The sequence below is a fragment of the Molothrus ater genome, chromosome 1, assembly GCF_012460135.2.
Source record: "Molothrus ater isolate BHLD 08-10-18 breed brown headed cowbird chromosome 1, BPBGC_Mater_1.1, whole genome shotgun sequence".
NCBI classification, from domain to species: domain Eukaryota; kingdom Metazoa; phylum Chordata; class Aves; order Passeriformes; family Icteridae; genus Molothrus; species Molothrus ater.
Genome location: NC_050478.2, coordinates 20,765,520 through 20,792,543, shown reverse-complemented (window position 1 = coordinate 20,792,543; position 27,024 = coordinate 20,765,520). Strand labels below are relative to the sequence as shown.

General features: G+C 37.3%; 2 protein-coding genes across 2 annotated transcripts in view; both read left to right on the top strand.

Annotated features, from left to right (window-relative positions):
* Window positions 1-6,683, top strand: part of LOC118694971 (macrophage mannose receptor 1-like) — a 53,109-nt gene extending 46,426 nt beyond the window's left edge. The window contains exons 27-30 of the mRNA XM_054515046.1: window positions 558-674; window positions 2,154-2,321; window positions 4,811-4,870; window positions 5,258-6,683. Of these exons, the coding sequence (XP_054371021.1) occupies window positions 558-674; window positions 2,154-2,321; window positions 4,811-4,870; window positions 5,258-5,508 (596 nt within the window). The 3' untranslated portion in view covers window positions 5,509-6,683. The remainder of the gene's footprint in view (window positions 1-557; window positions 675-2,153; window positions 2,322-4,810; window positions 4,871-5,257) is intronic.
* A 4,131-nt stretch (window positions 6,684-10,814) lies between these two features.
* Window positions 10,815-27,024, top strand: part of LOC118684069 (macrophage mannose receptor 1-like) — a 31,531-nt gene continuing 15,321 nt past the window's right edge. Inside the window, exons 1-18 of the mRNA XM_036378762.1 lie at window positions 10,815-10,934; window positions 12,732-13,130; window positions 14,395-14,568; window positions 15,459-15,623; window positions 15,916-16,032; window positions 16,270-16,413; window positions 17,771-17,953; window positions 18,143-18,297; window positions 19,072-19,185; window positions 19,890-20,005; window positions 20,801-20,949; window positions 21,374-21,576; window positions 21,947-22,068; window positions 22,820-22,907; window positions 23,590-23,734; window positions 24,188-24,223; window positions 24,311-24,480; window positions 25,358-25,425. Of these exons, the coding sequence (XP_036234655.1) occupies window positions 10,874-10,934; window positions 12,732-13,130; window positions 14,395-14,568; window positions 15,459-15,623; window positions 15,916-16,032; window positions 16,270-16,413; window positions 17,771-17,953; window positions 18,143-18,297; window positions 19,072-19,185; window positions 19,890-20,005; window positions 20,801-20,949; window positions 21,374-21,576; window positions 21,947-22,068; window positions 22,820-22,907; window positions 23,590-23,734; window positions 24,188-24,223; window positions 24,311-24,480; window positions 25,358-25,425 (2,609 nt within the window). The 5' untranslated portion in view covers window positions 10,815-10,873. The remainder of the gene's footprint in view (window positions 10,935-12,731; window positions 13,131-14,394; window positions 14,569-15,458; window positions 15,624-15,915; window positions 16,033-16,269; window positions 16,414-17,770; window positions 17,954-18,142; window positions 18,298-19,071; window positions 19,186-19,889; window positions 20,006-20,800; window positions 20,950-21,373; window positions 21,577-21,946; window positions 22,069-22,819; window positions 22,908-23,589; window positions 23,735-24,187; window positions 24,224-24,310; window positions 24,481-25,357; window positions 25,426-27,024) is intronic.

Sequence of the window (27,024 nt, the reverse complement as noted above, 5' to 3'; positions counted from 1 at the left end):
ATAAAACAGCTTCATCCACAGCAGTCACTAAAGCTTAATGGAATTTATATCTTTTGTATTCTTGATCTAATTTCTCCCTTGATTATTGCAGTTTTATACCACTGGAGTGAAAAATGTTTACTCTGGATAATATATGAGTAAACTAGGGCTGTTGTGCAGTTTCATTCTCTCAACTTCCTTATTTTGGAAACGGATGAAGATTGATTTTGATGGATTTCATATGTCTGCAGCATTGTTGTTTATGGCATTGGTGGCAATGTGACATAGGTGCCTGGTCTCCCATCAGATTATGCCGAGATCACTCATTGACTCTCCAGCAGAATATATTATAGCTTTATCTTCACTGGAAATATATATTTTCATGTAGTCAATAAGAACCTACCAGTGAAACCCACGGCACATGTAGACACCTGGTACTGGGTGAGAAGATTCCCCCTCTCTTTTCTGATACTCAGAAAGTTGAAGCATTTTGTTGAAGCAATTTGTTGACAGGGAAATGAGAATGTTTTCCCTTGTGAAGCATCTCTAAGAGATTTTTCTTTCCCTGCATCTTCCAGGTGCCTCTTTGGTCTCAGTTGAAGACTCAGCTGAAGCCAACTTTCTGACCTACAACCTTGAACCACTTGAAGGCAAAACATCAACATTTTGGACAGGAATGTACAGAAATGTGGATGGTACTTTCTCTACTTTTAATGTCTTTTTTTTTAGTGACTAATTACTGCAAGCTTTTTGACATGAGTGTTGAAAATTTCATGCTATAATTCTGTAATAAAGAAGATAAAGCCAGATAGAATAGGCAAGAGGCTGCTTTAATTAAATCCTATATTTTATGATTATTGCTTTCACATTAATGCAATTAATATTCAGTTAGATAGATATTTCTAATATTATGATGGATTTTAAAGTACAGTCTTATACTGTTCAGGTAAAAAAATACCAGTATAACTGTCAGTGGCAAGGTTGCAAAATAGTTCCGGTGACTTGAGTGGGATTTTCTTGAGTTTTGGAAGATTATTTTTGCAACTGTCTACCCAAGCATTTAAATGACAAACTTCTTAAGGATAAGACAACTTTTCAATTACATTGCTTGAATCTTAACCAGGAATAGCAAAAATTTTTGGTAAAGGCAAGAATTCAAGGGTAGTCGTTTATATGCATGACACACAGAGGAAAGCTGAGGTTTACTCATGCGATCAGTTGACACAAGAAGTGTTTCTTAAAGTGGCTCTAGAGCAGTGTAGAGCAGCACACTTCTCACAGTAATCATAAACACAAGAGTTCTTCAGCTCTTCCTTCTAGATAGTGATTCTAGATAGTGATTCACTCTAGATAGTGATTATAGCAATTTCAGCATAACTCCATAGCTAAATTTCATACCTTTATGTGTGTATCCAGATTGTATTCAGTTGCCATGTCCTCACAGAAAGGGTGTCAGGAATTATTTAAAAAAAAAAAACCAAAAAAACCCCAAAATATATAGAATCTTATAAAAATCAAAATACAATTTTCATGCTGAGTGTAAGAATTTGCTTGAGTACAGCTTACAGTCACAAGGAGTACATTTACTCTAAATAAATAGCACTATTAAAAGAAAGAAAAAAAAAAAGGAAGGAAGAAGCAGAAAGTCCAAAGCATAGCTGAGCAACAGTGATCACAAGATTTGGGAAGGAGATCTATAAAAAGGAAGATCGTCTGTAAAGCTTGTGGAAAGGAGTAGAAACTGGAAAACAAATGAAATAAAATTGGGCCTAGAAAGACTTTGGTGTGGGATTTGAAAAGAGTAACACAAAACCTTCCTAAAAATTACTGAAATAAAGAGTATTCTGTTGAAGTTATATTTTAACATTACTTATTTCTATAAATGGAATGAATAATTGACACTGCACTATTGCTATCACTTGTGGGAGATTCTTCTTGGAACTTGCCTTTGCAACACCATAAGCTAGATTTGTCTGCCATTTTTCAAATATTGATATCATATCATTTGCATAAAAACTTAGGGGCAACATGTTGTGCCAGAAGTAAATAGTTTAGTGGTCTGTCTCCAAAAGTGGTGACAAGTAAATTTCTCAGGAAGGCAATAAATATGGAGCATGTGAAAGTATGGAAATTAAGACTATCTTTTTTCCGCTATTCAATGTTTTTTCTATTAGGACTATGGTTGTGGCTAGACGGCAGTGCAGTGAATTTTGTCAACTGGAATGTAGGAGAACCTTCTTCTCAGGAAAATGAGCACTGTGTTGAAATGTATGCAGACTCTGGGTATTGGAATAATTTCTATTGCTCTTCCTACAAAGGATATATTTGTAAAAAGCCAAAAAGTAAGTGCTGCATTTATGAATTTGTTTTATGTATGGAATATGCTCTCTGTAAGCTAGTACTAGTAGATGGCTGTTACACACAATGCATTTCAGCTGGATGTTCTGAGTTTCTGTATATGCCAAAGGATGCACATTTCCATGACAACAAAAAGATAGAATGACTCTTCAGAAAGTAGTTCTGGACAGTAGTCAAGTCCCTTAAGAATTGCTTTTAGAAGACTGTGTTCATATTTTAGCTGTACCTGGTGTATACACTTGACGAGTTTGCATGTTTTCTATTGACAATTGTTGAGAAATCACAGTGTGAGGACCATGCCTTGTGTACAAAAATCTGCCTCATCTATATGCAAACATATTCCTCAGGGTATCCCCTCTGGTCTGCCCATTGTTTATTTCCCTCTGCTGGTCTCATGTGCATGTGTTTTCTGAGTTTTATTAATTGAATATTTATTAATTATTTCTATTAATTGAATATTTATAAATTGTGATTTATTTAACAGCTTGGGATCTTTTGTCTCTATGTCCTCCTGTTGTGAAAAGATGAATGAATGAAAAGCAAAGCAAATAGCATAGTTTGAACATGCTAAACTGAACGTGCCCTGAAAAAACTGAATGTGCAAATTTGACAGTGGGGACATCTAGTGTATACATATTCCTAAAAGTCATCATAATAATTTCTTTCAGCATATATTGCAAAATCAAAATCTCTTACTTATGCTTCCTAAGAAGGTTGAGATGTGTAGCTGCAATATACTGACTTCCTCTACAATACTGGAAATGAGAGAAATTTTGCTATCCTTTCTGTAAATTTGTTCTCGTGCAAAATTATTCTTACTTACTCAAATGCTTGTAATGGTGACTGTGTCTTTTACAGGAAGCACTGCAACATCTCAGTATATCCACCCTTTCAGAGTCCATTTATCAATCTTTTTGTATTGTCATTGACAAATAGTCATAGACATGGGTACCAAGTGTTAGAATAAATCGCCACTGTTCCTTTTTGACCATTCAGTTCAATTATTTCTGCTGCTACTGGCATTCACCTGCTTTGATATTGACAAAGAGCTGAAGCAGATGAAATCTAGTTACTTTTTTCAAGGATTAGCTTTAGCCAGTCTAATCTACTAATCTGGAATGCCACAGATTCAACCTAATTCCAGTGTCAATGCAGGGATTATATAGTCACTCACCCCAAATCAGGACACAATCTAGTCCTACATTGTTATAGACATGCAGCTTTTCTTGGCATAGTTTTTCTGAACTGTGACAATGCTCCACGTGCAGAATTTAAACAAACTGTTACAGCTACAGACCAATAAATGGAGCATTAGAAGCATGGTTTTACCAAGTTGCACTGGATATTGCTGGCTATGTTTGCTGTTTTCTGAAGAGACTGAAATACAAAAACATGACGGAAGTCTTCCCATAGAATAGATGCTGTTTTCTGTTTAATTTGTTGAGCTAATTTTTACCACAGTAATTTGAGAGTTCTGTAGCAGGTCTATTCCACAAGTATCTAACTTTATTTCTTTAGTGAGGAGATGCTCAGTCTGGGGAAGACAAGAATCTAGGGAGACCTTAGAGCACCTAAAGGGGGCTCACGAGACAGCTGGAGAGGAACTTCTTATAAGGGCTAGTGACAATCCAAGGACGGAAATTCACAACCTCTCTGGGCAGCCTGTGCCAGTGCTCAGTCACCCTCACAGTGAAAAAGTGTTTCCTGATATTCAGAGGGAGCATCTTTGTGTTGCACAGTGGTGCTCACACCACTGGGCAGCACTATCAAAAAGATGTAAGTGGGGACTGGAAAAATTATTTAATTCCTGAGCTCACCTTTTTCAGAATGAAACATGATTCATTGATTCAAGACTTAATAATAAACTGATGTTATATCCACATGGCAAAATAAATACCTTCATCTTAAATGATGGTTCATTTACCCAGCAAGCCAGATTTCATGGCCCTGATGTTAAAATTTAAATGAGCTACAAACCTTTTAGTTCAGATGTGATGCATGCTAGGGCACTGTGAAATTCATGAGGGATTTCAAGTGTCTATGCAGGTAAGCCATCAATGTCTATTGGAAAACCAAATTTATTACATTTTCTGTGTTTATGTAACAGGTACTAGAATAATTTTTATTTATATTGAGGACTGTGTTTGACCATGTCTATCCTCAAGATGTTGTATAGATTTTGTTTTGGTTTCATTCTGATGTCTGGATCAGTCTCCGTGGAGCTTTTTGATATTATTTTTTTGTTAGTTTGTATAAATAGCTACATATGAGACCAAAATACACTAGAGCGCTGTGCTATGCCTTAGGTGTATATAATTTTGTATGAACTAAACCCAAGTGTTTTCAGTATTTAGTGGTTTGTATTACCATATATTTATCTGAGCATGATTTTCAGTATATTCCAAGATATATAAATAAATAATGTAGAAATAAATAATAATACAAAAATATAATTATTTTTTATATTTTCAAGTTCCAGCAACTGAAATGCCACCAGCATCTGAAATGCCACCAGCTGAAATACCTACAATGGGTAAGAATATTGTCTCTCAAGTAGAAAAAAACTAGTCCCACATAAGATCATAAACCAAAAATATTTTGTACTATGTCTCAAATTTTCTGCTTTACCGAAGTACTGTACTTATTTCCTAGAATGACACTGTTTCCAATAAGTACACAATATAGTCTATTTAGGTGCATATCCAAATGAAGACTAAAAACATAATAATAGTTTGTGATATGGCATGCAATATTAGTGATTTAAAATCAAGTTATTTTATGTTGCTCCCTCTTCTTCTCATTACATTAAAACAAATTAACCCCTTTTTCTCAGAAGATCATGCATTCTAAAGAACTTGCTTCCAGTAATCAGATAAAGACTTCTGTAGCATTCTCTTGATTTCTTCCTGTTTGTTTTCAGTAATGACAAAAGATGAGAAGGCTTCTACCCTAAACCACAGCAAAACAGCAGTTATAGTTATTGTTGGTATCATCATCCTGGTTGGAAGTGGCCTTGCAGGATATCTCTTCTACAAAAGAAGGAAGAATTGCTTGCCAACAAATGACAGCTTTGAGAATAATTTGTATTTTAATGGTGATGCAGTTCCTGGAATTAGTGACACAAAGGATCTTGTGACCAACATAGAGCAGAATGAACATGCAACACTGTAATGTAACAAAAGGAAATGTAATGTAATATGTAATATAAAATGTAAAGTAATAAAATGTGCCTTGTTTTATTTAAAATTATGCAATTAGAATTAAGCCAAAGGTATTTTCTCATGTGCGATTACTGTACTAGCCTGTTTCTGTGTATAATGTCATACGCTGCAGTTTTTTTTATTTTGTAGCCATTATATAAAGCGAAAGATTTCAGGTCTCAGGATTTGATGATCACCCTGGTGAATGTTGGTCTTAAGAAAAGTGGTAATGTTGACTAATTATTAAATGGAACAGTAGAAATGGATAAAATAAAGTAAAATCCAAGAGCCCCTTGAAGAACACACATTAGATTTGACATTTCTGCACCAGATTTGTTTCAAACCATGCTATTGAACTCGAAGCTATTCAGTAAACATCTTCTAATTTTACCATCTTTCAAGTATTCCCATGGCTGAAGTACAGGCGAGGTCACTAGAGAGTAAGTCTGTATTTGGGCACATTTCCCATTTGGACCACATGGGCAAAAAGACCTTTGTGATATTTCAGTCCCACAACTTTGTACAATACAGAAAATCAAGAATGAAGTACTTGCAGTTTATGAATTCTAGGATTTTACCAGGTGAAATCTGGGGGCAGACCTCTGGAGTGGAAAAGTGTGGTTCATAGTACCTGCCAGTTTTGGCTGGCCACAAGTGGGTTTGTTGGTGAGAGGTGATGAAGGCAAAAGGTGATGAAGGTAAAGGTGATGAAGGCAAAACTTCCTTCTTACCAGGCAGCAGTTACTGGTGAGAGGGAGGAAGATTGCCTATGTATGTTCTGAGGCTTCTGGGAGCAGAAGGTTTCTGCAGAGCTGTTATGGTGATCACATGCTGGTACTGCTCTCTACAGCTTCTCAGTAAGTAGCATAGGTTTGTGAGATGTGTGCTGCAAGTAAAGAACAATTTAGCTTTACCAATATAATAATTACTACTGATTTTATTTGCTTTCAAACATGGTTAAATCGGCTACTATTTATGGACATCTTCTATTCCCCAAGGAGTTTATATTCCTAATTTTTGTAAATCCTGTAAAATGTAAATCATATGTGATTCCTCACTTGCTTGCAAAGGTTTGCAAGAATTGATTTAGTGGTTTCAGATTTTGCTCCGTGAAATAAAAAATAACTATCTTTGATTTTTAAAATAGGTTTGTATTTTATAGTCTCATCTATATAAGACACTGCAACATGATAAAGTGAAAAAAGAGATGATACCTCAGGGGAGACATTCCAGGAAAAGTTGTTAACAAGTATTATATTAACCATATTTTCCTGAATCTGTCCCAGGATTAAATCTGCTTAAAGACAAAACAAAAATGTGAGTTGAGGGATTTAGTAAAAGTCTTAAATTACATACATATGTAGGTAAGATGGGAAAATTTGTCCAGGAACTCCTTTTCTCTGGCTCTGCTCTCTTTCTCCCAGCTGTTTCTTTGCACTGTTCCTACTGTTGTTTCCATTTTTAATATGCAATTGTTTAAGCATGTTTTTTCGAGGATCGGTACCTCTAATGGTTTTTTATGCCATCTGATGCGGCTTCTGACTGATTAATGATACTAAGGGTCATGTTGTTTCAGTTCTATGGAGGAGTGGTGCCAGGCAGAAATTTATGTGAAACAGACAATGAAAGGCCAAGAGAGCCTGACTGAAATCCCAGCCTCACTGTGCTGGCTGTTGAGCAAACAACAAACAGGTGCAGTCTCACCTAAAAGAAGCTCAGTTCTCTTCTGGGCCCTGCACAATCTTAAAATGGTGTCTGTACACTGAATCATTCTTCCAGATAACCTTTATTCCCATGCACATATGCAAAGGTATGGTTGCAAAGAAGACAAAAATAGAGGGGATATCTCATTTCTGTTTTTTGCCATACTTATTAAGTACATCACTAAAAAGTGTCAAGGAGGGAATATAACCATTGGAGCCTGGATAATTCTGAGCTCATTCATTCATTTATTTTTCCTGAAATCCAGCATTGTCTCTGAGCTGAGGAGAATTAAAATGCCATGCTCGTTAATAGCTGGCAGTAGATGTAGGTGCTTCTGTTCAGTTCTGCTCTCCTATCCAAACAGCTATAGAAAAATAGAGAAGGTTCTAAACAAGAAGCCCTACTCTGAAGATGGAGCTGCTTAGCCTGCTCATTTTAGAAAGAGTGTAAGTTAAAAAGACTTGAAAGATTTTCAGAAGAGGGGGAAATTTAAACTGCATGGCTTACAGTATTTCCTATTTCAAGACAATGGAATTGAAGCAAATTTCCCATTAAAAAGACTGATACAGAAACAGTAGCATTTACAGCACAGGAAATACTCACAGTTCCATGTCATAAGCAGAAAGTGAGCACTGATGCTTTATACACAAACTATAACAGAAATTTTTGAATAGAAGGTAACTTGAACACTTTAAACAATATCTAATTCAAATAAGATCAAATGAAAAGCTTTTACCTAGGAACATAGATAAGTAAAATATGCTTCTCTATTTGACTGGAAAAAAGAAATGTGTCTTACTGGAAATGAGTCATGTTCATATGGACACACTCTAATTTTATATTTTACATATTCTGATCCTTCACCAAATCTTTCAACCATTTTCTGCTACTGACTGCTATTCATATTGGGACTGGTCAGGTGCCTTAGACTCTAACTGTTGCTCTTGTGATCTCTTACCTTGTCTCCCAAGTAGATGACGCTACATAGGGGAGGTCTCAGGCTGTATTTTGCATACACACACACACACACACACACACACACACGCATGCACACATATATCTATATCTATCTATATCTATATATATCTATATATATATATATATATATGTATATTCACAGAGGAATTGGGTTCTTGCTTTTCTGAAACATACTTGCTGTAAAAACAAGGAAAATAATTCCTTGAAAAACAAGACGATGAACAAGGGAATATGAACAGAAAAGCAAATAAATGTTTTGACAGATCCCTAAGAGTTTATATCTATAATCCTCTGATGCTGCCAAGATTTCTTACATTTGATCAGGTGGTATAGAAAAATGAAAGGAAAAAAAATCATTCATTATGTAATGTGAAAATAGAAAAATAGAAAGGTTGTTCCCTTTTTTTTTTTAGGCTAGAATGTTCCTACTGAGGTTTAGAGTGGCTTTTTTTGAAAGAAATAAATGTTTATAACTTGGAAACTGTGATTGTCCTATGTGTGGGGATTCTGGATTGAAATCTTATATCAAGATATAGCAGGCTAAATGATCACAAAATTACTTTCATATTTTAATATAAGTGGTTTTTTAAAAAAATGAATATAGAGAAGCATCCAGTTGAATCCAGATGGCCTCACCCATCCATTTCTGTGAGCACCTGAGGAATGACTTGATGGTAATATTCAATAGTGTGTAAGGTTTTGTCTCTTCACATTGCTGTGTTTCTTGGTACACTTGTGTTTAATTCTCATTTCCCTTTTCTCTGAAAAAGTTTGGACTTTAGAAGAAAGGTGGTGAATCTGCACACTGTGAGTGTAACTTCCTGCCTGGGAGCAGAGACTGCCAGAGGAACAATGCTGACTCAACACAAACTCCAGCAGCTTTTGTTCCTCGCCACTTTTAAAACGTCAGGCTGTGCCTTGCCAAATGGCAGATCCTGGAGCACATCTTCCCAGCCCTCTGGTTTTCTTTCCCACTTTGTGGGCTATGATGCAATCTGCTCAAACACATAAACACAGAGGTAAAGCTGACTTTAGTATGTTTTACACTTGTTCAGCCTCTCTCAACAGATTATCAGTGCCAGTCCCTCACCAACCACTGATCCTTGTTCAGAACAGACCCAGTTTCTTTTCTCTGTTGTAATTTTCCTTGTTACACCCTGGTAGATTTGGACATTCTGAGATGTTTTATACAGCACTACCACATGACATATTTGTCTTGCTCCTGAACAAGGAAGGAAGGAAAGATGGAAAATTGAGGTTGCACGTTCAAACACTCTGGTGTTGGGGAGTACCAGAATGCTTGACTGCAGCCATCCTTACATATGGATCATAACTTAGTGAGTAATTGGATTCTGCTGCTTTGTGGAGCAGCCTCATTTCTTCCTCTTTGCTCAGGTCTCAATATCCTTTTCAGGCTCCCTTCTCTGCATGGCTTTGTTCTAGCTGTGTCTGCTGGCCTCGAGGTCCCACTATTCTCCCTCACTGTTGTGGCTTTGTTCTACTCCAATTCCCTGCACACATTATCAGACCCAGTCATTCACCTACATCTGAGTCAGAGTAATAGAAGCAAACTCCCACAACTTCATGTGGGTGTCCAGTGTTTTCACTGCAATTTTGCTGCAGATGCAATATTGGGGAAGGTATGCCACACCAGCCTCTCCTGAAGGTATGGGAAATGAAATTTTTCAAAGTCCATGTGCAAAAACTGATGCAAAGCTTCCTACGAGAGTCCCTTTTCTTGTCCCTGTGCTCTAAGATTTTTGAGCTCTTTAAACTATCATGGAGAAAACTTTATGAAAGTAAACATCAGAATTTTGTCAGAATGCCTGTAGGGTGTATACTTTATGGGGTGCAAACTTTCACAGACTAGTGGCATTAAAAATGAGGCAGTATTCCTCATCAGTTTCATTTTCCTCACTAGCAATAACTGAAAATCCAGTATTTCCCAGTTACAGGTTCTTTTCTTCCTAGAATTGCGTATATTCTTTCCCAAATTTTTTAAGCTGTTGCTGTCATTTGGGTAATTATTCCTGCATATAGTCAAGAATGGAGCAAAACAAAGAATAGGGGTCTCCTGAAGAACACAGATCTGACTTTCTACAGCTTTTTTTTTTTTTCTTTTCTGTGGAATTTCAAGCATGGAAAATTCTGTTTCTCTCTGACTCCAAGGTCATAGTTACTTCATTTGTGTGGTGTCCCACCAGGTTTTTCACAATACTGCAGTGCACTCTGGCTTTTTTCATCATGCATTGATACAGGAAATCTTTCTCTTCTTTTTTACTTCTTTTATTTATTTCTGCAAATGAGACAGTAATCTCACCTTTTGGTAAAAATAATGATTCTGAATTATAAGGTTTGTCTTAAAAAATCCACACTAAAATCTTACCTGTTAGATCTTATACTTCCATGGCAAATTTTTATACATTAGAAAAACTAGCTTAGGAAGCAAAGTTCGCTCATTAATGTATTATTTCAAAATTACTCATGTGACATGAGACAGTTCCTTATTTGAAGCTCAGAACTTCCCTGTATCTCTTGGGTCTTAAAAAGGGTTTGTTAATCCACTTCAGTGCAGCGGGATTTTCTTGCAAGGCACTGATTTGGTCCTTAGGATCAATACGAGGTGAAGGGAAGAAAGGAGTGAAATATTTGCCATGTCTCTCTACTTGTCCCTGATTTTTCTTCTCTCCATTAGTACATCTCTTCAAATGTCTGGTAAGTCTTTGTCCTCTGCTTTGTGTGGAGGTTCTCAAGTTCTTTAATGTGTGTTCTAGTTATCTCCCTTAGTGGGCAGTGAATTTAGATCTAGTCACAGCTTATGATTTGAAAATGTTATGCTCAGCTTGAAGTTTGGTAATATCTGCATAGGCATTCTCTTTCCTTAACCCAGGTTTCAATGTAGTATATGAGTGAAAGGAATATGCCAATAGATGTGGCCATAACCTCGGCAGTGCTGATTCTTGAGAAAGCAGACAAAATCTGATTTCACTTTACTCCATCAGAGGCTAGAAGAGTTCAGTACAGAGCAGTGAACCCTCAGCATGCACAGAACTACTGGCTGATGTGTGCTTTGAATTTTTTGGCAGCTCATATAGACCATAGCTTACTGATCTTAAAACTCATTTCCAAGCTGAGAACTTTAGGAAGGACCTCAAAATCTCCCATCCATTAGATCTCGCACCCTCCTACTGCTGAGATGAAAAAGAAATGACACTGTGTCTTTTCCATGGCAAGTTTCCAGCTAGAGAACTCTGGAAGTCCAGTACTATTGCTTGAATGGCAGCAGGGACCATCCAATGCACCAAGGATCTAATCCACCACAGGGAATTTCTTCTGGGCATGCTTTTGGGTGAGACCAAGCCAGCTCTAACCCATCCTCTGCTAACTTGCCCACGAATCACTGCAGCCAGAGAGCTCTGTCAGGGAAAATATTACCTGGCTTGTTCTGGTCTATAGCCTCTCAGAGCAACAACACCAAGGCTGTTCAACCATTCCCTGTCAGCTTTGGGATGGGAGGGTTATGAAGGCCCAGCTAGGTACTCTGGCCTTGGCAAGAACTCTTGGGTAAAAGTTGATGGCACTGCCGAGTGAGTTAGGTGATGTTACCTGTCACCTGGAAGGGAGAAAAGGGATGCAAGCTGAGATGCAAAAAGAGTGAAGATTTGGAGGAGGTTTTGTTGAAGCTGATCTTAAGAAAGAAACAAAACCCTGATGTTCAGTGTCTCACATTTCTATTTACAAATGTAGTTATTAATAGCACTTAGGATACTGGCGTAGTTTAACTGTTCTTAGAACTGATGATGCTGCAAGTTGTGGCTTCCCTCCTGAGAAACTTACAAATAAAACTCTGGGAAGAAATGAATTTTTGCACAGCTGCTAAAAATTTCCAAGATAATTAACCAAAAATGAAAAATACACTATTTCTTGGTGAGCTGAAAACTACAGTGTTTTTCTGGGCCAAATTTAATTTTTTTTTTTAATTTTGAGTATGTAAATGATTTTTAATAGCTCTAAAGCAAAAAAGTACTCTTACTTGCAGAATAAAAGCCCATTTTTAAATATGACTTTGTGGAACTTTGAAGAAATGATGAAATGTAGTGAAGGTCATTTTTGAGATGCTTTTTGAGACCACTGTGGTTTCAGGAGGGATATGAAGAAGAGCAATTTCACTTGAAAGAGCTCTATTTTCAGCTCTTGTGGTTTTTCATTTTAAGAATATTTTCATAAATATCCTTCATACCAATGATTAACTTCTCTTGATTTATCTCTCTATGAACTATATATGCCATTTTTGGGTTTTTTTGGTTTGTTTGGTTTTGTTGGTTGGTTGGTTGGGGTTTTTTTGGGTTTTTTTTGTTTTTTTTTTGTTTGTTTGGTTTTTTTTGTTTGTTTGTTTTGGTGTTTGGTTTGGTTTTTTTGTTTTTGGGTCGCAGACTGTCATATAGCAACTAATTGCCTTTATCTCCTAAGAAACTTCTCCTTAAATGTTTGCATTATCATTTAATTTTATAGGTCGGGGAATATTTTCAATCTATAATGAAGATAACAAGCTCTGTGCCCAAGCTCAGAACTCTAGCTCAGTCATAACCACCACTTGTGATGAGCATGACGAGTTTCAGAAGTTCAGGTGGGTCTCTCCCACTCAGCTGCTGAGCATGGCACTCAAGCTGTGCCTGGGAGTGCTCGCCAAGGACGACGAGGCGGCCGTCACCTTGGAATCCTGCAACAGGACAAACGAACTCCAGTGGTGGGAGTGCAGAAATGAGACACTTGCAACCCATGGCAAGGATTTATTTCTCAACTATGGCAAGGGGAAGGGGAAGAAAATGAGACTGTCCAAAGTATCTAGCAAAGGGAGCAGGTGGAAAATCCATGGAAGTGCAGACGGTGTGTGCTCTCAGCGCTATGAGGGTGAGTACCGAAATTCCATCTCTATTTCTTGGTAACTTGACTGCCCCTTCCTACAAAGCATGCCACTGCCTGCTGGACAGGCAGCAACCATTTTCTTAGAGTGACATCAGCAGAGGAGCTAATTATAAATAGGATGTAGAAATGAAAGGTGAATATGTCTGTATACTTTTCAGCAAATATAGCTGTATACATTTCTACATACCTTGTAAAATCCAATTCTTTCAAATGATAGAATAAAATTACAAAGGCCCATGATGCAAACATAAGGAAGAATGGGAATTCTGTTCGTACAACAACAGCAAAAGGAAACCTATGGCTGTTTTAAAATATGTCTGATCAATTTGTAGAAGAGATTATTGTTTTATATTTAGTTTTTATTGTTGCTTTTATTTAGTTTGACCACCAATAATCTCTAAGAAGTGAATATCTAATTTAGACAGATGGAATTCACAATTAACATTATTTACCCAGTGTTTCCCAGGCCAAATAAAAAAAAAAAGTAGAAAAGAAACAAAAGGAAAAATGGTGCATAATGGTTTAGGATGCAATGTTTTATTACCCTGTAAAAAGACCCCTAGAGAGTAAGATCTCCTTTTCCTACAATTTTATGGCTCTTGGGCTATGTAGAGGGGGCATTCAGGATCAAGTAACCAATGTCCTTTTTGTTGTGACACTGGTATGTTGGGAATTTCAATAACAATAGAATACATTTTTGTTGTACACTACAGCTGTTGCACAGGAATGAAGTTTGTCATAATTTTGTACAGACGACAGCAAATTAGAGTGGAGAGTGATGGAAGGGTCACTTCCTAGCAGAGTCCTTGCAAATTTAAAATACAGCTTCCTCTCATGAAGAATAATAAAAATCTTGTGATATCTCCTTTCAACAAGTTTTTTTTCAACAATGCAGGGGAAACAAAAGAGAATATATATATATATATATTATCTAAGGACAGAAGTATATATGTCATGGGAAAAGCTGAGTCACAGGGACCTCTGACACAATTGTCCAGAAAGCAATGGCATGACAAAGTTATACAGAAATTAATTTGAGGCCCAATTAAGTATTTGAGAGTCTAAGTTCTGAATAGTCCATAGTCGTACCTGACTGGCACAACCTTTAGAGGTTCAGGGTAACAAAGCACTGGTGTGTTGAGCCCTGCATGACTCAGTTTTGTCCATGGAAAATTGGCTATGAGTGTCACTGTGGTGAGCATGTGATGCCAGCTGACTGTTGAGTATTGATCTCTGCTTTTCTCCATAGACATCTATACCCTGGGAGGAAATGCCTTTGGTGCACCCTGTGTGTTCCCTTTTAAGCACCAGGGGAAGTGGTATGCTGAATGCATCCCTCGGAGGGATGATGCAGACTCTCTCTGGTGTGCAACTTCTTCAGATTTTGATAAAGACCAGTTGTTTGGAAACTGCCCACTAAAAGGTAATATATTTATAAAAATCTCAGGAAAGTTGTTAAGCAAAAGTGCCATCCGCTGTCGTGGTCAAGATGCTCTTGGGATGTGGAAGTAGCATTGGACAGTGAGCTGAATTCTGGCTTTCCTGGTTCACTGGTGGGCTGTGCAACAAGGACATGAGGCTTCTGCTCTGCACTCCCACTGTCCTACAGTGTCCCCAAGACTGGTACTTACAGGGAGTATTCTGAGGGTGGTGACTGGGACTGATGGATAAAGGAAGAGGAAACCTCTAGGACTGGGTTTCAAGACAAAAGGAAGTGCAGTGGATAAGGAAGGTGAGATTTGTCATGAGACTGTGGTGTATTATAGGATGGAGGAGAGAACAGGAAGGCTTTAGTGAAGGGAAGGGTGCAGGACACACTGAAGGCAGTGACCTTCACCTGCCTTCAGTGCTCCATACACAAATTCCCTGCCCTTTCATTCCCATTTCACATATGATTGTGTGGAAATGGCAATTTCTGTTTTATTGGGTGGTCTGGAAGAGCATAAGAGGGATCTGAAGGTAAGAAATGGGTGTGGAGATCAAAACTTCTATATAGTGAAAAGAGAAATACTTGTAGAGGTAGAATTTATCAGTGAGTGGGTTAATGTGGACTGTAATGTGAGAAGTAGATGAGTTACATAAATAAAAAGGAACAGGGTCAATGTAGAAAAATTATGTTTATGAGGATAAATAATTCCTTATGTGATTAAAATACTTTTAATACTGAATGGACAAAGTATATATATGTGAGGCAAAAGCTACTTAAAAATTATCAAATCACAAAATTATATAGTTTTAGTCTGCATCAAAGATTTATTTTCTGGGTTAGTAAGCATGATTATCTTGTCAAATTGCTGGTATCATCTTTTATAGACACCACCCACAACAACTTTTGGAAAACAAATCCTGTGACAGAAACACGCTATCAGATAAACTCAGAGTCACTTTTGACATGGCACCAAGCAAGAAAAAGCTGCCAGCAGCAGGATGCAGAATTACTGAGCATCACAGACCTTCGTGAAGAAATGTATTTATTAGGTAAAGTAAAAATACCCTAAAATAACAATAATAAAAAAATGCACTCTTTAAAATGTAAGTCAGATCCAAGGCTTTAACATGGATACTTATATTTATCTCATAAAATAGGTCCCGGTGACATTCTTATAAGAATTGTCCTTCTCACAAAACTCTGTATTAAAATAATGGAAATAATCTAACTTATACTAAAAAAATATATTACTCATGCTTTAAAATATTATTTCCAGTTTTATTGAATAATTTTAAAAAATCACAGTAATTTAAAACCTGACTATTTATTTTGGCCATTTAGGGCTCACTAGTGACCTGGGCATCAATGCAAAGCTCTGGATTGGTCTCTATGGTGCACTTGACAGTGGCTGGAAGTGGACTGGGGGAAGTCCTTTCAGATACCTCAACTGGGCCCCAGGTAAGTGCACTTTTCTTAAATGATGATCAACATCTGGGCCAAAATTTCCTCCCCTTCTCTCTCCTTGTCTCCCCTCCCCATCACAGTGATGCTCCCTTGTCACACCTCTTGGGATTTTTCACTCTGAAGAATGATACCCCTGTGGCTTTGCAGCTGCAAAGGTCTTGCACATTCCCTCCTGTGAAGAGGTGAAAAGTTTCACTTTTAACAGGGGGATTCTGTTGCTTTTTTTAAAAGGAAATCCCTCTATGGAATCTGGAAAAATATGTGGGACCTTCCAAGGTAAAAATGGCAAATGGGAAAACCAGCTGTGTGATCGGAAACTGGGATATATCTGCCAAAAGAGAAATACCTCCTTGGATTCTTTCACCATTGCCTCAGGTACACTGTCAAAAGCTAAGGCTGCTTTTACAGTCAGTGAGTAATATTGGGAGGATGTCATACATGAAAAGGCAACATATTGACAAAACAAAAGGCTTACACTTGTTGATTTGGGTCAAATATTGAGAAGATTTTAATTTTCTGGCTCATTTTAAAGATGATGTCTAAATGTTGTTCAACATTTGGAAAAGAGCCCAGGGTACCAAAGAAGGCAGGATTAGGTGTTTAAGACCATGAAATACTGATAAATATCCTCTGCTCTGATATATACTCTAAACCTATATCCTGCTAAAAGATGTGAGCCAGAGTTGATGCTCCCCTGCTCTCTGTGACCCTTTTTGTTCTATTCTGAAAGGAAAAAATCAGACTATGCATCAGGAACCTTTCTCCTGCTGAGCTCTCTTTTTACTTGAGGCAGAGTAGGTCTTAGCTATGTGAAGAAATAGGTGTGCAGTTTCTTAACTGGGAATTCCCAGCATGTAACTGACTTCACAGTGCCTCCCTCCCCTAATATATATGAGTATCTGAGATTATACAGCTCAGGGGAGCATGCATATTCTGTACTTTCTGGCTGTATCCAGGCAGCTCACTTGGAAAGGTTTCTGACCCTGCTAACCATCAAAGCATGTCTGGATGTTGCTCAGGGGAATGCAATTTGCCCAGGTCCAAACCATGTCCAGGGAGCATGAGACAAAGCAGGACCACACACCAATTCTGGGCACACATCCTCCACACATCCTCCCCTCTTCAGTTTGCTCTGTAGGTGCAGAGCATGGGAACTTTCCAAGCAATGGAAGATGGGCTGGCCATACTGAATTCATACCAAGAAATCAGTGTTGAACAAAGTGTGTGGTATTTCTGTGCAGCTGGAATGCCTGGTATAACATTTCTGGTATAATGTAGCTGTGTCTGGACTCTCTGATATATGGTATGGGCTGTGTAGGAGCTCCAAATGTCTCCTGAGCACCTCCTGTTTCCAGAAAAAAAAAAAAAAAAGCTTTAAAACTCCCCAAGATAGAGTCCCTGAGCAGAAAAAGAGGCTCTTTTCTGTAGAACTTGGCTGTGTCCAGAGCCTCACTGAAAGGGATTTAATGTGGGGTTGTGCCCTGTACATTTGGGTGCCAAATTACTCAGTATTTACTTAATCCTGCAAAACAGTTTTTTGGAAGCTCCAAGCACAAATAGGAGGGAAAAATTTGTTTTTTAATCTTTGTACCCTCAGACTTTGGCTTCTCTCCTCTTTTGGTATGTGCAGTATGTGCTCCAATATTTCAAATTCGTATCAGCACAGGTAATTTTATTTTTGATGTGAATAAAACACTGAATAGAATGTCTCATTAATATCATAATTTTTTAGGTGATTCAAAGCATTTTAAATGCCCCAGAGAATGGGTGGCCTATGCAGGTCATTGCTACAGAATTTATAGAACACCAAAAATATGGAAAGAAGCCCAGTCTTCCTGTAGAAAAGAGGATGGAGAGCTGGCAAGCATTCATAATATTGAAGAGTACAGTTTTACAGTGTCACAGCTCGGGTACAGTGAGTATTCCTGAAGATCACTTTCTTTTTTTTTTTTTTTTTTAATCTGGGGTTATGCTGTTTCTATTATTCATTTCATCATTATAACCATAGTATTGTTTTTTAAGTTCTTCAGTCAAAAGTGGGTGTGAGATGTAATTATTCCATTATAAGATATACCCATACCTACAATTAACTTTGTGTTCCCAGAGCCAGATGATGAACTCTGGATTGGTCTAAATGACTTCAGGATTCAAATGTACTTTGAATGGAGTGATGGCACACCTGTGACTTATACCAAATGGCACCATGGAGAGCCAACCCACACTTGGAATAAGGCAGACTGCATCCTTATGAAGGGACAGGTAAAAATCCCTTCCCCACTTTCATATTTTATTCTGGCCTTTTGCCTCCTAAAATGTAAATGTTCGTGATTTAAAAAAAAAAAAAAAAAAGAACTTGGTTTGATTTAGGATATCTGGATATACCAGATCTAGGAATCTGTGTGATGCACCAGAAGCAGTGCACTGCATGGATGGAGACTTTGTCTTCTCTGAGGCAATTCCCAAATTCCCATCTGAAATTGGTTGAAATCACTCATCATCCACATGGAACGTGACTGATCATAGATGAATAGATTCTTGGAGCATGAACTTTCTCATTTTTTTCTCTAAAACTGCTCAAATATATGGGCTTTAGAGTTACTTTGGAGGCACAAACCCAGATTTTATTTTGTTTTCTACTCATTATAAAAAGAAAAGGGTATGTTGTGGAAAAAGACTTACACAAGATATTTTTCATATTTTATGTTTGGTTTATCAAGCACTTCCTTGCCATAGTCATCTGGTTATATGACCATAATAGATGCTATGCTGGTGAGAATAGGGAGGAACCTAATGTTTCTTTCCTGCTTTCATTAGTCCCTGAATCTTTAATGGATTCCTTCTCACATCTCTGAGGAAATGTGGCCCTTACTCTATGTATTTGTGAGTTTTGGAGAAAAAAACAAGGCAAGGAAGAGAGCTGAAGCAGTCTCAGCCATAGGAAGACAGAAGGGTTCTTTTTGAGGTTGGATATTCTTGTTGGACCTGAATTGTCTCTAGCTTTTACTTCTCTTTGTGGTTTCTTACAATACTTAGGATGGATCCTGGGCTGACAGTGCCTGTGATATGAAATTTGGCTACATCTGTAAAAGGAAACCCTTGGCTGAAGAACCTGGGGAAGCTGAAGTTACTTACCCAGGTTGCCCAAAAGTAAGTGTAAAACAAAAGCAGTAAAAGATGCTTGTGTATTACTTTCACTCCCATGATAATAACTATGACAGAAGTAAATTATTTTGACTGTTCTTGGTGGAGCCTAGAAAGCTGTTAATTTCATAGGTATTGATACTTCTTAGACAGATAGGGAAACTTTTGCTTTATTTAATGAAATATAGATTGACTTCTTTTTTGTATTCCCTTACAAGTGTATTTAAACTCAGCTCTCTCCTACTGCAGAGCTGATCACTGCCCCCATAAAAGCCACTCTCTGCAGAGCAGTCTTTTCAGGGTGTAACACACATGTCAAGGGTTGCATGCCTCCCCAGTTCCATCAGTCTGCCATAGGAATCAGGAATATTTGAGCTGACTGTTTTGCAGGTTGTAAGCTCTTGTAAGAGCTACTAATGCACTGAGGAGGCAGAGCAAGCTTTACACAGGGAGCTGCAAGGTGGCTGTGGCTGCCAGTCCCAAGGCATAACCACGGCTCACTGTTTGCAGAGACCCCTGGTGTGTCCTGTATCAAGGGGCAAGACATGGAATTACGGTCACAAAAGCTATGTTTGATTATCCTCTTGGTTCCTTTCATGGCTTTTGGGCTCAGTTTTGACTTGGGGTGTGGCACTAGTGTGGCTTTTGGAAGTGCACAAAGCCATGCAATCTGACAGCCTCTCTGCACATCTCTGCTTTTACACTGACAGGGCTGGATGAAGCATGGCTTTTACTGTTACTCCTTGGTGCAGCTGCCAACAACATTTTCAGATGCAAAAAAAGTTTGTGAAGAAAACAAAGGTTACCTGGCTACTGTAAGAGACAGGTATGGAAACGTAATTCTTGTCCTCTAATGTGTGTAACCAGGATGGAAGTATTAAACAGAAATTTCTTCTTACTTAGCAGTTATTCACAATGTCTATCTAGTGTGACACCACTCTTTCCCAGGAAAATTTAAGGTAGAGCTGATGAAGTATTGCATAATACATCAGGGGCTTTAGGGTCATCAATACAAACATTCAGGCTATTGCTACTACACTTACGTGTTGTTGCCTATGGGAATTAAAAAATTTGCTCACCTGATAACAATCCCAGATTGCCAGATTGTTTTCAAACTCTTTGAATTAAAAATAAACATATAAACATGGAACTATTTATTTCTCTTCAATTCAAGATTTTCAGCCTTTTTTGTTTCTTTCTTTGCAACAGCCAGATCTGGAAGAATTTTAGAATAAAAGTAGATTTTTTCCCCCACAGTAACAAGATTTAAAGATCTAGAACTTGTCATAAAGCTCAGTAAAATACTGTAGCTCTTACTTATACAGAATGAGAAATATATACACATTACCTTAAATATTATTTGGCTTGTGTTCATTGCACAGTATAAAAGGTGAATAGAATCATCCTAAATTCTAGATATAATTTACATTGGCGAAATATAAGGAAAAAATTATTTTTTATGATAATTAGAAATATAGAAGTAAGATAATTACCCTTGCTTCATTTCGTACATATTGACAAATCACCTTAAATTTACCAGATTTGCTACCATGAACTGTTTGAAGAAATGAATAAATTCTGATAAAATGTGATACAACAGTTTGGTGTTTACTCTTTGCAGATATGAACAAGCTTTTCTGACCTCCATTATTGGATTCAAACCAGAAAAATACTTCTGGATTGGTCTTTCAGATGTGGAAGAACAGGGAACATTCAAGTGGGCTAGTGGAGATCCCGTCAGCTTCACTCACTGGAATGTGGGAATGCCTGGTAAGTGCCATGGGGGCCATTGAGTTCCTGCTCTGGGGAATGACAAGGTGAGGGTTTGAAAGCTAAAAAGTGGTTTAGAAACTCTGTCATAAAGCAGCAGAAAGGATAATGCTGCTTTCTATTTGTGCTAAAGAGATAGATCAGGGATTGTGGTAACACCTGCTAGAAGATCACTTGGGACTGCACATGTCTGTTGGTATCATTAGGTTTTTGTTGTTTGATGGGTATTTTTAAGTAACTCCTAGCATAACATAAGAGAAACTCACATTACAAAAATCTTTTAATGATTAATAGGAAGGCATATGAGCTATTGTGAGCTACTGATATCCAAATACAGCAAGAACAGGTTACTCCTAAATAAGCAGCAGATATTTTGAGAAGATGCAGTCATCAATAAAATTTAACAACTTTATGTTTTTTGAAGGAGAGGAGTCAGGCTGCGTGGCCATGGCAACAGGACGTTCAGCTGGATTATGGGATATTTTGAACTGTGAAGAGACAAACACATTTCTCTGCAAGCAGCTGGTGGAGGGAATCACTCCCCCTCCTCCTCCTCCAACAACATCCCCTCTCCTGTTTTGCCCAGAGGGATGGCAGTCTGTTTCTCAGAGCAGCTTCTGCTTCAAAGTAGGTGTTTCATTTCTGAATGCAAGTGTTTGCCATTTAAATAAGAATATATTTTGTTCATGCATGGAAGGTAGATCCCTGCCTATTTGACAGACAGTCTGTGGTAACGTGTCTCCAGCCATCCCCAAGTGGTATAGCTGGGAAATGTTGGAAAAAAGCTGTATGTGTGTGAAGTTTGGAGCCACAGGAACTCTGAGATGACAGGAAAGGCAATAATCAAATTTGATAGACAACCATAGGTCAAATGGTTAAACAATTAAATAGTCAGTAATAGAATGAGACCAGAAGATCAGATGCAACACAGAAGACTACATTTGTATTTTTAAATATCTGTAATATTCAATACAGTATCTAATTGCCCACTTTCTAGATTTTTCAGGGAGGAAGGGAAAAAATGCAAACATGGTTTGAAGCAAGAGATTTTTGCAGAACTATTGGAGGAGATCTTGCATGTATCCACAGTGAAGAAGAACAAAACCTGATAGCTAGACTGTAAGTATTTGCAAAGTCCATCATTTAAATAGAAGAAGAAAAAAATTTTAAAAATGCCCCTCTGAAAGACATAAAGGATTTCTGATGATCAATTTCTACTTTACAAAGATGTTGTAAAAAGTGGCAGGAAAAAATGGGTAAAAAGAGGTGAGCAAAAAGTTTTCTTGACACACCTCTGGGAAGGTGATGCCATGCACTAAAGTTGCCTGAACAAAAACAAAATTGAGAGAAGAATCATCAAAATTGGTTTTAACTGAAGTTAATTCAAAGAGATAAAACAGATTTTCTTATCTCATTTGCAGCTGATCAGTAGATAAAATATTCTTGATTAAAAGAATGCTTTGTGCTGGTTTCTTACCTTAACTAAGGGGGCAAATTGGAAGACTAAGAAAAGCCTGACCTATTGATATGATTGTATACATGTTTATATCAAATCCATGAGGGCAGGCATGTCTGAATTTGAATGCCTAAGCTACTTAGTGGAACCAAGACCTTTAAATATATTTTCTTTTAACTCAGTTTTTGTGGACTTATGGCATTTGTGATCTTTCCCATAAAGTTCTGTGTTTCACTGTTTCCTGGAACATGTAGTGCCAGGCTGTTTTCCCCCACATGACAATTGAATGATTCCTTTATATGCTTGTCTCAAATTATACTTAGAGTATCAAGTGTGCTGACAATGATATGATGCTGTACATTCCCCTTCTCTGTTTCATGGTGTGTCTGATTCTCTCTATTTGTAATCATTTAGAGACAGAGGTTATATTCACTATTCTTACTGGATGGGTTTAAGTGCCTTGGACTCTGATAGTGGATTTACATGGAGTGATGGCTCACCAGTGAGTAAATAATTTGTTATTCTAGCTTTTTGACTCTTTCTTTTTTATGTCTCTCTTGGCAAAAAACTCTCATAACTCCTATATAAAATACAAGTACCCTTAAGTCTTTAGTACCTGATTCCTTTGCAGGAATTACTGTTAAATCTTCTATTAGTTCATAGTTATAGATAAAAATACAGCATTTACAGCAATGAAAGGTGGTGGAGTCGAGCTCCTGCTTCAAGCAAGTCTGATTGGGCTAATCTCTATATTCCCATTCATCATTTGCTGCAATAAATAATTTTGTACATCGACACCAGTCCAGCTTTGTTGCCCTCATTTCTTAAGTAGATCAAGCTCTGCCAGGCCCAAGGCCATATGGCAGCACCAATGGATTGTCTTGGGTTGGAACATCTGAACAGGACAAACAACCCAGAAATCAGAGAACATGTTCCTTTTTAGAGCTTGACAGGAGAACATCAACTCTCCTGGTAACAAATGGGGCAAGAACTTCTGATTGACTAACATGGTTTATAAACACACAGATGAATTATTCTATTCAAGTGTCATGGACTTGTCCTTAAAAGGTCTGGCATTACAAAACAAGATGAACCATGAAATCAAATTAAGTACATTCTTCTTTAAGAGAATGATTGTTTCCTCTTAAAAGGAAAATAGTAACAAAGTTGTGTTTTCCCTACAGGTAAATTTTGAAAAATGGTCACATGGAGAACCAAACAATTATGATGGGAATGAAAAATGTGGCGTGTTTACTGGCTATCTCAATATGAACTGGAATGATTTATTTTGTGAACACATGCTAGACTTTGTTTGCCAAATTAAAAAAGGTAAGATAACTTTCTCTCTTTAGCAACTTTTAGAGGTAGATGAGAACATCCTTCCAGGTCAGATCACACTATCTACATGTGTTAGAGACAGCTGTGCCATCCATCACAATAAAACAGTTTATATATATAATTTCAGTAAAGGCAGTTGAAAACTATTAATTAATCCATGAAATACACTGGCAGGTTTGGAAGGTATATACAGTATGTTGGGGAAGAGAAACACAGCAGCCTAAAGTTGGACAGTTTCTGTAAGCTTAACTTATGATGAGCTCTAACATGGTGTTTGCTGAATGTAGCCCTTTTTTCATATATTCTGAGAAATTCTGTGACAAAAACAAGCATATACTGAGTAACCCTTAAGATTATTTGTAATTAAAATGCTGACTACTGTGTAAATATAATTGAGAGAGAGCTGAGAAGCATAATATACTCAAATATTGATTTATATTGCAGGAACCTCACCAAAACCAGAGCCTAATTCCACATTCAGTAAGTCTTGTGCATCCAATGAAAAAAATTTAATTAACATGTAATGATGTTAATTTCTATTACAGGTAATTAATGTTTCTTTTGCAGATCATGAATATGCTGTTGGTGAAGATGACTGGATAATATACAAACACAAGGAATACTACTTCAGCAGAGAAGCGATGTCTATGGAAAGAGCCAGAGACTTTTGCAAGAAGAATGGTGGTGACCTTGTTGTCATTGAGAGTGAAACTGAAAAAAATTTTCTTTGGAAATATGTAAGAAACCTGTTTGTTTGAAAAATGCACCATTTTCTGTGAACTGAGGCACATTTTTTCATCTTGTTTGTGAAATATTAGAAAGTGGTCCCCATCATAAAAAAAAATCAGTTCCACCTTTCATCTTTCATTGGCTTATCTATTTAAAGCTTTACTATAATAATTATTTTAATAGCTTGCTATACATAGACAAATTCTCAGCTTCCTTTCAAGAATGCTCTCAGGGTGCAACTTTCAAAGACTTTGCTCTGTTTAGCTGAAAGCTGCAATTACTAATTATGTTTTTTTCTAACTCATTCTTTTCACAGAATTCAATAAAAGCTGTTTGTCAAAGTAGATCTCCTATTGGCAGCAAAAGGTTTAAGTTAGGATGTTGTCTTATAGCAAAGGAATGGCCTGGTGACGATATACTGTTTTGGAATAAAATAAAATCAAATTTTATTTTATTCCAAATTTATTTTATTTCTTTCCTCCACATGACTAAGTACAACCCTCCATGATTAACTGGGAGCCTTTCAGCAAATTCTCACAATGTTTTCCTAAAACTCTCAAAAATATTGCTATAAACCTGCTTAAGAGGTCATTCTTGCCTTCTTAACATAGCTTTTTTTTCTCCATTTTTTTTTTCAGATAATTTGCACCTTTTTTTGGTTGTTGTTGTTTTTGTGTTAGGTTTTATTTAATTTCTGATAGTTATATACTGAAAATTAGAGGAAAATTTTGCATTTTGCAGTTCGGGCACATAATTCCAGCAACTCCCTGCACATTACATACTATGCAATTTAGCAATAGAAACTACAGCATTTTTGGAACTTTTTTTTTATTTTATTTGAAATCTGTTTTATTACAGCTAAGTAAATTTGTTTGTTTGTTTTAGATTTTCTATAAAGACTGGGGGAACAACTTCTATATTGGCTTAAGTGTGAGCCTTGACAGAACCTTCCGGTAAGTAAAAACAAATTAATTTTTTCATATTCATAATGTATTCACATTTAACATGGTTGGCTCTAGGAGACAATTGAAATCCAACGACTAACACAACCTGTAGACAGGTTTATGTCCTCACATAAGGTTTTAGAATGGGATTCTGCTCCTTAGCAAAGCACTTCGCCCATCATATTTCCACTATCAATTTTTACCTCTTTTGGTTCTTTACTGCTTTTGTGTTCTTAGGCTGAATTGTTGTATTACAGTAAGTGAGGAGTCATCCTCTTTTATTTGGTTGGAGGTCTTCAGCACATTCCAGACACTACTTGTAGGCATTACTTAATGTTGAAATGATCAAAGAAAAAGAACACTAGAAACCTGCAGTGAGAAGCACCAAAGTGGTTTTTAGAGGCAAAATATCAGTCCTGGAGAGCCCTTGTTTGGTTTTCCAGATGGTTTTACTCTCAGAGTTCAGGGCAGGACAGCTTCAGGTGACATGGAGTCGCTACTCCTCTACAAATGTTTTTGGAAACAAAGTGCGCTGGAATTATCTTAAACGTCCCCTGGAGCCTTGGATGTGTTGCAGACATGTCTCCTGTGGCATTCTTCTCTCCCACTGCAGCTTTTTCTAGTGGATTATTCTGGGATTCAAAGCTTGGTCAGATGAGTCTCAGCCTCTTCATTTTAGTCTTTCTTCTGTTGTCACAGGTTGTCTTTGTTGGCCACAAACCACAGAGACTCTGTAGTCTCAGCTCCTGGACATTCTGCTTTCTACATCACATTCACTGCTTAGATGATCGTTGTTTTCCCAGTCCTCCCTTGTTCCCTCACTAGTTTCATTCTCTTCCCTGTTGGATGAAGGTGCCACTATTTGCTGTGTATTCTTTCTCCTGGTTTATTAGGTACTGGTTTTTCTAATTTGACTCAGGAGGTTTGCAAGCAGCTAGGCATCCTGATGGACTCCTAATCTGTAATTTACTTCCAAAAGCATGCATGTACTTACTCAGTCTCCAAAATTGGAAAAACATTGAATTGTCCTGGAGGTGTTACTGCCTGAAGATTGTTAGTCTTGTCTGATTCATCACTTGACTTCCGGCACACTGAGGCCTTTTCACTTTTTTCTTGGCTACTTTTTGAAAATAAGCCCGTGAATCAATCATCAAACTAAGAATCAATTGATGAATAATTGGAAAAAATAGCAAATAGGTAAACAACATTAAAGATTTCCTATGCTAAACAAAATGCTTCCAAGGGGTTCCCAGTATATTGTTCAAGACCCTTTCTTACCCTACAAGAACTTATATTATTGCTTTTCACACAGGAAATTGCTAAAATAAGCTCAAGTGTCTGTTTCTGTGCTCCAGAGAAATCCAGGTCAAGTCCTTGACTGGTGCATTTCCAGCACTCTATCAGTGTTTAGAGACCAAGACAAGTTGGGACAACCAGTAAAGATGATTTGTTCAGACCTGGTCTGAGTCAACACTGTAGGCAGTTGATATGAAAATAGTTTTCACTAATTCCAAGTGGAAGGTCTTGGTTTCCTTTTAACAGAGAAAAACATGTGTTTTAAAGCTGTGATACACAAAACTTAAAATACAAAACTCAAATGTATCCTTT